Source organism: Saccopteryx leptura, chromosome 5 (assembly GCF_036850995.1).
Source record: "Saccopteryx leptura isolate mSacLep1 chromosome 5, mSacLep1_pri_phased_curated, whole genome shotgun sequence".
In the NCBI taxonomy this organism is placed as follows: domain Eukaryota; kingdom Metazoa; phylum Chordata; class Mammalia; order Chiroptera; family Emballonuridae; genus Saccopteryx; species Saccopteryx leptura.
Genome location: NC_089507.1, coordinates 90,067,708 through 90,080,386, shown reverse-complemented (window position 1 = coordinate 90,080,386; position 12,679 = coordinate 90,067,708). Strand labels below are relative to the sequence as shown.

The 12,679-nt window shown below is 37.2% G+C and overlaps 1 protein-coding gene across 1 annotated transcript in view; it reads left to right on the top strand.

Annotated features, from left to right (window-relative positions):
- Positions 1-11,923, top strand: part of DKK2 (dickkopf WNT signaling pathway inhibitor 2) — a 109,425-nt gene extending 97,502 nt beyond the window's left edge. Inside the window, exons 2-4 of the mRNA XM_066386032.1 lie at positions 5,512-5,662; positions 6,872-7,027; positions 9,835-11,923. Of these exons, the coding sequence (XP_066242129.1) occupies positions 5,512-5,662; positions 6,872-7,027; positions 9,835-10,085 (558 nt within the window). The 3' untranslated portion in view covers positions 10,086-11,923. The remainder of the gene's footprint in view (positions 1-5,511; positions 5,663-6,871; positions 7,028-9,834) is intronic.
- The last annotated feature ends 756 nt before the right edge of the window (positions 11,924-12,679 follow it).

The following is a 12,679-nucleotide window of genomic DNA, read 5'->3' as shown; positions in this document are numbered from 1 at the left end:
GCACAGGCTGTGGCTTGCAGTATTCAACTGCTCAGGAGCCAGACTGAGTTCTATGCTGCTGGATCTCCTGCAGTTGCAATTTTAGGGTTTGATTTTGAAATGATCACCTTCAAGGGTAGCATACCTTGCATGTTCATTGAAATATGTAGATCTATCATATGAAATGTCTGACGAGGGAAATTAATCTTTTCTCTAAGGACCTAGGGGAAGCCAGTCTGATCTGGTTTCCCAAATGTAATTGCCAACCTTCTGCTGTTTCTTTGAGACCCCAGCCCTTCGCTGCTACCTTCCCCCGCCCCAAATGTTTCTCATTCTAACAGCTGGGTCAGCCCCCCTGCAGGCTTTACTCTGTCTGCCCAGCTGATGATGTTTTTCTGGCTACAGAAAACTTCCGAGGTTGTTACAAACAGTGCTTGGGGGGACAAAGGATTGTCCCAATTAAAACAACAACAAAACTAGGACGGTCTTGCAAAAAACCGGATGGGTGGCCATCCCACATGAACAAGTTGTGATGTTTCTTTCTTCCTTCCCCACCGCCAATGATTAAACAGGAATATTGTTATTATTTTTGAAAACTTGGGAGTTAAACTAAGGTTTAGTTGTAGCCACCTGGCTATTTAACATCCAATGAGGCTGAGATACCTGAAATACTTTTTCTTATTTCATTATTTTTAGGAACCTGATTACTGCATCATTGCATTTGAATATTCTAAGGAATGGGCAGTATTTGAAAAATAAGAATAAATTCAACCCTAAATCTAAGTCTCAAATTAATAAGCGTTTTCTCTCTGTAATTTTGAGAATAACTGAAAAAAGGCTCAATTAATTCAAATAAGAGGCGGTAACATTTCTTTTTCTTTTGTTCATTAGAATATGGTATAATTATCATTATTTGTATGATAGGCTTTTGCTTAGTTGCTTATAACTCTGATTACATTGAGATTAACTGGACACATTCTGTTGTCAAGAAATAGAATGAGAAAATGTTGTTTACAGTCTTGTCAGTGTTTCCGCCAGTATTTTGTCTTTACAACAGCTGCAGCAGAACATGCTTCTGGTATTTGGAGGCTTCTAGAAAGAGAAATGGCCAAGTTTACTTCTCTAATCTCTCACTTCAGCACAGAGGTCACCATTCAAACACCTTGTCTATGTGTGCGTTAAACCATCACTTAAATTACACCTTGTAGGGAGGCCTGAAACCCTACGTTCTCTGTTCTCTGTGGCTGAGTGTACACATGACTTACATCTCTGCACTGCATTGCTAAAATTTTAAATAATGATTCCAAATTAGCACAGTCAATGGACTGAAAAATAAATCATTTTACTAAAAAGAAGTGCTCATTTCCAATTGACTTTTTTCAAGCTGTGTCCAATGTACTTACCTCGTTTTTTAGTTCATGTTATGGTTGTAATGATAACTAACACTGCTATTTATGGAAACCATTTTTTTTTTCTTAGAAAAGGGGTTGAGCAAAACTTCTTTGTTTTTTTGGCCTGATCATGGATAGCATCTAGATATTCTTAATTTATAACCCATCATCCTTTGCTACTATTAGGTGTCTCAAATGAATTCATTTCTACAAAGGCTAAGTTCTGAATGATTCTGCATGAAGGTGATTATTCTTGGATGCTCACTCAGACAAATTTCTAATTCAGTTTTGGAGTGTTTTAGTACAGAACAAGAGTACTAAGGGCTCTCCCTGATTTTGTCACTTGATTTACAGTGACACAGACTGTCTCTGTTCCTCAGACTATTCACCTAAAGTCAAGTAAATGAAGAGTCATAAAAATCCACTATGAACAATTGCCATAGCAGGTAAAATAAATCAGTCATTTTATTGATTTATAAAATAAGTACCATAGAAACATTATTTTTGCTAAATGGAAACTTAGGGTTAGGTACTCAAATTCGCTTTTCGTTAGTTGCAAACCCATCATCAAATGAGACCAGAAACATATTGTTGGAGACAAAGTAAATAAAAAAATAAAGATTTTTTTTAATGAGAAAGTTTCTGAATGGCACTTTTATTAATGTAGATAATTTCCTTCAGTGGCCTGTCAATTGCCACAGTAGTCACTTCTTCCGAACTTCACAACTACTTTTACCAAGTGCTTCTTTCTCTCTCCCCCCTTCTCTCTCCCAACCTCTCTTGCCTTCTCTGATGCTGTTAAATACCAGACATATTAAATTGGTTAATGTAGGAATAAAGACCTCAACAACAAGTTGCAGAATTTTTATTTTGAGTTGAAAATGTCTTGCTTAAAACTATTTACTAAAAAAAATTCATTAGCCTGAAAACAGGAGCATTGCTATAAATGGGTCAGATTTATATTTTCTCATGTTCTGCACCTTCTTGCTAATGGCTATGGCAAGGAAACTTTGCATCTTTGTAGATCTGTGCTGGGGGACACTGATTTCAGAAGGCCCAGCATGCCCCCAAATATTACTAGCTTTCTCTAAAGCCTTCTTTAATTAATTTGTCTCATCCTTTCTTGGTCATATTCATAAATAAAAGCTATTAATTAGAACCAGGAATGTCATAAGCAAACTAGAAGCTGCATAACTTAGCTTTGCCTTTTAATTACTAAAATTTCTCTTTCTTAATTGTCAAAGTATTCCTTTCAATATTATGTTCTGCTATTCCATTCCAAGTACAAGTTCACGTTAAAAATAACCTTCCATTAAAAAAAAAAACCTACATACTTTTTATGCCTGTGTAATTTCTGTTTCAAGTCAATTAAAACATAGATATTGAAACACAATAAAACTACCTATCCTCTAAAATTTTTTCTCAGACAAAATGAACTTTCTTCTGAAAAAAAACTTGTGAGAATTTTACTGTGATTTCATTGAGATAAAGGAACTATGTATATTACATTTTGCAATATCATCTGTATCAAGTGTTTTCCATTTCAATATTTTTCATTTTTTATCAACTAAGAGTGAGAAGATGATAATGTGTTTTCCACAATTTCCTGGATAAATAACTGGTTTTAACAAGCAACTTGCCTTCTACCACATAGAGTATGTTTTTAGGAATGGAACCAAGTATTGTTTTATATTCAGATTCTCTCTTGAAGATTTGTTGTTTGAGTTGTAAATGGCACATGATGTTTTTGGTGGCACGTGTTTATTTCTGTTGAAAGAACATGTCCTATTTTTTGAGGAAGGAAAAAACTTGTAAGACATCAAATGTTTCTTGCAAAACAATTTGATGAAATAAATGTAAATGAATCAAACCCATGTGCATTGTATTTCAATTAAAAAGAATGGGTTTAAATATGAAGGGAGTAAAGTGCTTGGGGGGAAAAGTGTGGCAAGTCAGGAAGTGACATTTGTTTTGTTTTCATCAGTTTTGGAGTCTTGAAAAATGGTCTAATACTCCGAATTCAACTCCATTTAGAATCTCCCTTAGGCCTCATAATGAAGTTTCAGAATGGGACACAAATATGCAATTTCATTTTATAGCTTTATCTGGCTCCAATTATAATCACATAGGCATCAAATATTGCCACTGTGCAGTCATTCAAAAGCACTCTCAATTTACAGTTAGTGGTTTTCTATAAATATTTTTTATTTTCTTTTGAGGGTAAACAGTAAATTGTAATGATGCTAAAAGTATATATTTTTTATCATAGAACCACATGTACAGTGTTCAGACTCACACACCAACTTGATATTTATTATCTCTAACTGGAAATAACCCAATCTAAATGAAGACACATGGCGGTTGAATGTACACCCACAGTGTATACACGCGTTAGTAGGAGAAGGGCAGGGGAGAAAAGGCAACAGTAGAAACAGAATGAAAGAGAGTGACAGAGAGAAGGGGGAAAGACTCAGCAATGCGTGCACACTTAGGGCATCATGCCTCATTCCATGAGTAAAGGATGCAAATCACACTCATTATTTGAGTCACAAACATTAAATCCCATAGTTTTATATTCACATCATTTATGCTTGCTTAAGGAACAACAACACAGCTTTTTCTGTGTGCGTATTTTTCAATCAAAAATTAACTATGCCTTACTCTGAAAATCAAGGGGGGAAAACTACCAAAATAAATAAATAAAAAGATATAAACAAGTCTTCCTGTCAATGTATCTCAAATATAAGTAAGTTTGATATATAGTGTGACATTTCAGTTTAATCAACTCACAGCCTCTGAAATCAGGGACATTTTAAGTGTTCCAACAACTTCCAAGAGATAAGGAGTATGTGACTGTAGAATCTATTTTCATTTTTTGAGATAATATGACACTGCTTAAGTAGCCTTCTGAACACAAACTTGGTACGGGAATGTTAAAATAGAAGTCCTGTGTAAATTGAAGGTACAGTAGCTGTTGGGCAAATGAGTTTGTAACATTTGTGTTTTTTGAGTTTGCTCACTTTTATTGTTAAAAATGGTGCTGGGCAGTGCCAGGTATGTGATCTGTGAAATTGCAAACTACTTTCCTTCTTGAGAAGGGCCACCATTATGCTAATGTTTGCTGGAGAAGGGGTTGTTGCTCCAGAAAAGTTTAAAAGGAAGGAGGAGAAGGAAAAGAGGAAGGGAGAAAGAAGCCAAGATGGCAAGGAAAGAGAGAAGCCAGTTTTGCAGAGAAAGAAGCCATGTTGGCAGAGTAAGTACAGATAGAGAACCAGAAGTGAGGGGCTTTAGGACTGGTGAGGCCTTTGACTCTAGGAGAAAGCGGAGAGATTCTCCTGGTTGTGGAACCCGGTAATGTGTCAGTGGCTTTGTGAGCTCTGAATAAAGAGGGAAGTACTTTCCCTGCATGTTTGCTTGTCAGTCGGTACAGGACTTGAATAAAGGAATAGCTCACCATTTTTTGGCTCCACTGTTTCTTTACCATCTGCCAGAATCCAATGGGAACCTGCATGTGCATGGCCGCGACGGCCATGACTACTGGCCCTACAGAAGCCTATAGAGCTATTTGTGTGTGTAAGGGACCCGCTTTTTGTTGTAATGGAAACTTAGCATCTCTCTGATTACTCAGAACATGGCTGCTGCTGCTGCTGCTCCCCACCACGGGTTGGACATGGTTCTTCTCCTCACAGGTGGGAATTGTGAGGAGTCACTTAAAATATTTTTTCCATAATTGGTCAGATGCACTTTAGGTTCCAGCACAGCCCTTTGTTAGTCCAGCAGATGAGAACGGAGTTGTTTCATTCATGCCTTAAATGAGTGGTGATTGAAGAATTAAAACTGTTTCCGAGTCCCCAAAGTCACTCTTAAGGAGTCTACTAATCATTAGAAGGTCTAAAGTTTAACTTCAAAGTTGTGTCAAACGAAAATATGTGAATAGTGTCAACTTTACCTTTTTCATCATCAACAATCAATATTTCTATGGTTCTCAACTAAGTGTCACTATGTAGGATATATGCTCAGAGCATTGTTATAATGGTATGGATTGTGACTTGTTCATTATCATAATTTGCAACAGTAACTTTTCACGAGGGTTAAATGATCTAATCTACTTTGTTTTTGCTGTTGTTCCACTTCGTGGCAGGCCTACCCTTGCAGCAGTGATAAAGAATGTGAAGTCGGGAGATATTGCCACAGTCCCCACCAAGGATCATCGGCTTGCATGGTGTGTCGGAGGAAAAAGAAGCGCTGCCATAGAGATGGCATGTGTTGTCCTGGTACCCGCTGCAATAATGGTAAAGATCGCATTCAGTGTGATGGGCCTCTTTCTTTTCATCTAGGAGGCTTGGCCTGTAAGTTAGGCTGCATTCTCCTTAGACTCCAACATGTAAAGAGCCTTTCCAAACAGGCAAGAACTGGAACATGGTTTTGATAATATTACTTGAATTACTTCTAACAGCCTCATTTTCTTAGGCTCTGATCAACTTCTGTGTTTAATAATCTATGCTGAGCTAAATTTTGCCCTGTTGCAGAGTTGTGTGTAAATAGCTAGATGTTCTATTCTACTAAACACGTGAGCAAATACATGCAAAACAATCAAGGAAAAAAACGTGCTGTGATTTAGCAATGCAGTTGTGAGTTATCTTTCAATTTCAGACTACTTTCATACCTTGATTTTTATACTCAAGGTGCCTTTTTTTTGAAGGCCTTAACTGGTGGCCCACACAGATGATGATGGAGTGATTGATTACTCCTAAAGGAGATACAGGAATCTATTACTCAGCCATGCCACAGGAATGGCTTCACCTAATCACAGTGACTTTATATAGGCACAAATTCAAATTCACATGAATAATGAAATGAAGAACCACAGACAATGTGCGATAAAACCACTAAGTAATTGCAGAAGGTGGTCAGAAACATACACTTAGTCATGCAAACACCATAATCAGGCTTATATTCCTATACTTGTCCTTCACCCTTGGGCATAGCCCTACTGGAAATACCTTGAACAGGAAGTAGAGGGATGAGGACTTGTACCATTAAAGATGTTTACAGCGTAGATTAGGATTGTATTGTTTATTGAACAAAGGGAACTGAGTCCCAATGATGGATGACTGGCCATTTTTAAAATATGAATAGCTAATATTAATTTAATATTTTATAATGTCACTATTTTAGCATTTCAGATGTATTCACAATAACTTAGTAAAATTAATTCTGTTTTTATTTCTATTTTTGTCCAAGGTCACTTAGTCTTGAGAAAGACAAGATGCCAATCTAGAAAGCGTGGCTCAAGTCCAAACATTTCAATACTCAATTTCTATTGAAATTTGTAAATGAATAAATGAATAAATGGGTAGATGATAGATAAATGGATGGATAGATGGATAGATGATAGAGAGACAGACAGATGGCTTCATGCTTCACATCAGAAAATACTTGTATAAGAATCACACTATATAGAATTCAGTAAGACTAACTGCTTACCTGACCATCTCTAGGCATCTGCATTCCAGTCACTGAGAGCATCTTAACCCCTCATATCCCAGCTCTGGATGGTACTCGGCATAGAGATCGAAACCATGGTCATTACTCAAACCACGACTTGGGATGGCAGAATCTAGGAAGACCCCACACTAAGATGTCACATATAAAAGGTAGGGATAACTATAGTTCAATGTTTACTTTTTCTTGTTTATAAAAAAGACAGAAAAGTATAGATAATTAATTCTATTGGTTTTAGAAAAATAGAAAGATATTTTAAAGAAAAAAATTTAACATCATTGTTTAACTCTTAATTTTGAGGAGGCTTTGAGCTTTCTTAGATATCTTAAATTGTTAAAAAATATGTTATAAGAATTGCAGTACCCTGACCAACCATGCCATTTTCTTAACTGTCCTGAATTTTTACATGGAATTTAGAAGACATTTCTTATACAAGCATTTCTGTCACATATCAAAAGATAAAGCATTCTGAAAAGTAAATGTGAAAATGTTTGCTTCCATATAATTAAATCACTGTATTTTTTGGTCTTTTTCACCTTTGCAGATTCAGGAATTTTATTTACTAAACAACAAGATATCATATTATTCATAAAGCACTTTACCAAAAATAATTGGTTCCTAGTGTGATTATGTATGGCCATAAATCTCCTTCCTTGTATCAAAATATTTGAGAAGTCTAATCGTTAATAATAAAACTCAAAAAGTGTGAACCTTACTACTAGTATTAAATTTTGAAAGCATGAAACATTCATTTTTAAAGAAACTTTTTGCAGCTGTATTCTGTGAAGTGTTACTCTTTCAAGACATTTTATGAATAAAAGTGCCCTGCATTCAAGAGTTTTGTAATAATGTATCTCACCATTTTTTTTGAACTTTATAATAAACATTGGCATATAGAAGGCTCTGAGAAGTCCAGCAATGAAGAAAATTGGTTACCTTTTAAAAACACTGTATTTCTCTGACTTGCTTGCACACCAACTATTTTCTACATTTTCATGTTCTGTAGAGAAAGTATCTTTTAGGATACCTGACCTATTAGTCTGATCTGGAATACTAATGCTCATGTATAGGGATAGAAATGAACAACTTTCTTTAAATATTTGTGTACAAATCCTAATTATTCTTTGTGTACAAATCCTAAAGTCCTAAGTCTTTTACCTGTATCTGCTCTATCTACTCCATGAAATTCACATGTGTTATTTTGGCGAATATTTTTCTTCATTCTAGCAGCTGTCTATGCCATTGTATACTTTCAAATTTACTAATTATTTTTAGGTAATTATATGTGTAATTTTATGATGGCAAGTGGGAAGAAATCTTATGCCAGTCTCTAGTGAACTGTATCCACATCACACGGTGGCATTGGTCACATTTGGGATGATAGAAAACCCTTCCCACCAGGATTCTCACAGCATGGCCTATGAGCCAGATCTGTCCTGCTGCATGTCTTTGTAAATATTCTTTTATTGTTACACAGACTTAATCATTTAGGCATTATCTTTCCTTTTTTTTTTTTTTTTTTTTTTTTTTTGCAATACAACAGTAGAATTGAGAAGTTGTGACACATACAATCTAAAAAGTCAAAAATATTTTCTGTCTGGACCTTACAGAGAAGTTTGGTGAACCCTTCTTATACAGGTTACACATCAACTCAACTGTAATGTATGGGTATACTCTTTGCTGACTTGATCCTCTTTTCTGAATTAAATACCCGGGTTTGTGCTTCCACATGCTTTTTATGATGGGTTCTTGGTAGACACTGGGGCTCACTGCCCTTTCTCTGTAACACAACTCTTTCTAGATTGCATTTCCTAAGCTTCCTGTCAGGTGGTTTTCTGACACAGAATTGGCTGTGTGTCACTGAGAGGCAGAGGAAGGGAAAAATCAACATGTTCTCTCTGCTTCTAGTAGTGTTTCTCACAGAAACCTCGGGGGTTTAGTCTCACCAGTTGGGCCTGTTGAGTCCTCATCCTGGCCAGTGATTCTAGCCTTCAGTTCTACCACTGCCTGCTTCTCTGATGCTCCAGCCTGCATGTGATAGTGGATCATTGCTGGTTGCTTTGGCATCTGCTGGTACTTTTTTTTTTTTTTTGGTATTTTTCTGAAGCTGGAAACAGGGAGAGACAGTCAGACAGACTCCCGCATGCGCCCGACTGGGATCCACCCGGCACGCCCACCAGGGGCCACGCTCTGCCCACCAGAGGGTGATGCTCTGCCCCTCCAGGGCGTTGCTCTGTCGCGATCAGAGCCACTCCAGCGCCTGGGGCAGAGGCCAAGGAGCCATCCCCAGCGCCCGGGCCATCTTTGCCCCAATGGAGCCTCGGCTGCGGGAGGGGAAGAGAGAGACAGAGAGGAAGGAGAGAGGGAGGGGTGGAGAAGCAGATGGGCGTTTCTCCTGTGTGCCCTGGCCGGGAATTGACCCCGGGACTTCTGCACGCCAGGCCGACGCTATACCACTGAGCCAAGGGCCTGCTGGTACTTCTTAGCCCTGCCACTAACTGTGTGACCAGTTCTTTGAATTAAGCACCTTCCATTTTGAAGAATCAGTTTCTGTTTTCTTGGCTAGACTCTGATACAGATCTTAGGAGTTCCTGAGAATTTCAGCCTCCTCTGTGAATCACAGTTTGTTGACAACTTTCAAGAAGATATCAAATTAATTAATGAAAAAAATTCTTTTTATTAACTTATTTTTCACTCACCTAATAAAAAATAATAATGATGATTAAGAAATATCTAGAAGCAGAGTACAGTCTGGCTAGTCATTAAACTTGATATTCAGATAGCAAATATAAAAATGTAAAGATAATGGATTTACATGATTAGAGGGAGAGCCAACTGATGTGAATGCAAGACGTTATGGAAGATAGCATAAGTAAAAATATTTTACATGCTTCTGATTGCAAAGTACAAATTTTTTCTAAAATGTCGTGGTAATATATTTTGCTTGTCATCCCTATAGGGCATGAAGGAGACCCTTGTCTAAGATCATCAGACTGTATTGAAGGGTTTTGCTGTGCTCGTCACTTCTGGACCAAAATCTGCAAGCCAGTGCTCCATCAGGGGGAAGTCTGTACCAAGCAGCGCAAGAAAGGTTCTCATGGGCTGGAAATTTTCCAGCGTTGTGACTGCGCAAAAGGCCTGTCTTGTAAAGTATGGAAAGATGCTACCTATTCCTCCAAAGCCAGACTCCATGTGTGTCAGAAAATATAATCATCTCGGAGGAAACACGTCACAAGCAGACTGTGAATCTGTGCATTTAATGATGATAGCATGGTGGAAAATAGCGTTTGGATCTCAGAAGAAGAGCTAATTAGGGCATGTGATAAGAATATAGTTCACAGGGCAAGAAAAAGAGAACTGAGCTGATTAAAAAGGGTAACAATGCAGTACAACTAGTGTTTTTCCATTATGCAGCTTGTTTATGTAAATACTGTACACACTTGTGAAAATGCAGTTAGTGAAAAAAGAATAGCCCAGTAAGAATTACTGATGAACACCATGTGACCTTCCAAGAGTTTAGCTTGTGCTGGAGGATCAGTTTCCTTCAGACTGGTGATTGTTTATAAAATACCCTGAAAGCCATATTCTACTCAAAGTTATAGTTTAATAAAATACTCCCATTATATCTTGATATACAATAGCATCTAAAACATAAAAAAAAAGTTAAATAGTAAATGAAACATGGAGCAGTTAATTCACAACACAGAATCACATTTACTGTTTAATTAAAGCCTTTGGTAGACAAGAAAAAAAGCAGTTGATATTTTCCAAATAATTTCAAAATAATTGCAAGTCTTTCATCAAAACCTTTAGAAAAGAAAAAAAAAGATTAGTTTTTCTTCAGACTGCTTATTTATATTTTCCAATATTTACTATCACCTATACTTAATAAGAACCAGTATGACAAGACATAAGTAATCCATTTATATCCTCGAGGAATAACATTGTGTCTTTCTAGACTACATGTGATTCCTACCATGGATACATTTTATTTTTCAACCTATCCCCATTATTTGTAAAAAGCACAGAGCAGAATATTCACAGATTACAAATATTTTTAAGATATCCAAATTAAATGGGAAACAAATCTAAAGGAGAGAGCATTACCTTGGAAAGTTTTGTCATTCCCTATGTTTTAATAGCATTAGACTTATTCTTTACATACTTTGCAGTGTAGTAGGGTAAAGCTGATAAACAGACTGGAGCTGTCATCTCTCCTGCACTGAAGCCAGCAAAGAATTGGGAAAACTTTGTCCAGCATCCAGGTTTGGGCAATACATAGGCATGTCTGAAACTCAAAATGACTTTTCATATTTGCGTCTCAAGGCTGCACAACCTAAATGGAAGTTTTCTATGAGATTTTCTATCTCAAACATTCACCATACAGATGAGTACAGTGTGCCGTCATTACTTGATGTTCAAATAAATATTTTATACATTTGAGACCCTAAAAGAATAGCAGGCATTCTTACAAAATGGACCCCCATGACAGGTAGTACGTAGTAAGGCTCCATTGCCCTCAATAAGCTTCTAACTGGCTGGTAACAACGTTAGATTTTTCTGTACCAGTTTTTCTCTACAATAGCTTCCTCCCTAAAAAATACATAGTTTCTATTTTCTGCATCCACTGAGATTAAAAAAAATATATAAGGTCTACCAGAAAGTTCTGTCCATTTCTATCACAAGTTTCGACATGTAAGCACATGTTTATTTGGCGCATGTGTGCCTCTCTATTTTTATCACTTAATGTATACATACTGACATAGCAAATTAACTAAAACAAAGTTGATTCACGTTAGTCTTATGTGTGAAGCCATAGTGTACCCATGGCTACTGATAAAGTTCATTTACGCCACTGTAATTTTTACGAATTTCAACAAGGAAGATATGCTACAGAAGCATGTCTGTCGCATCCACCATATGGCCCGGACTTAGCACCCTCCAACTATCACTTGTTTTTGTCCTTACAAAAATTTTTGAAGGGCAAAAAATTCAAAAATGAAGAAGATATCAAACAAGCACTGGTTCAATTTTTCATATCAAAAGATAAAACATTTTTAAAAAATGGGATATACAAATTGCCCTCACACTGGCATTAATAATAATGGCAATTATATTATTTAATAAATTTTATTGATGGTAAGAAAAATTTGTATTTTGTTTTATTCCAAAAATGGACAGAACTTTCCAGTAGACCATATATATATATATAAACTTGTAAAATCTACATATTGCCAACATATAAAAACCACAGGTTCTTCATTCTTTGAACCCATTTTTATTACTTTTTTTTTTTTTTTTTTGCATTTTTCTGAAGCTGGAAACGGGGAGGCAGTAAGACAGACTCCCGCATACGCCCCACCGGGATCCACCCAGCACGCCCACCAGGGGGCTATGCTCTGCCCATCTGGGGCGTCGCTCCGTTGCATCCAGAGCCATCCTAGCACCTGAGGCAGAGGCCACAGAGCCATCCTCAGCACCCAGGCAAACTTTGCTCCAATGGAGCCTTGGCTGTGGGAGGGGAAGAGAGAGACAGAGAGGAAGGAGAAGGGGAGGGGTGGAGAAGCAGATGGGCGCTTCTCCTGTGTGCCCTGGCCGGGAATCGAACCTGGGACTCCTGCACGCCAGGCCGACGCTCTACCACTGAGCCAACCGGCCAGGGCCTACTTTTTTTTTTATCATCTAAATATTATGTCTAGAGCTTAGGGCAAAAAGGTTGTAGTTGTTACTTTTGACCTTTTTTTATAGACTAAAAATCACTCCTAAATTTTTATTTTCTTAACCCTCATCTTCAAGTTCTCCCA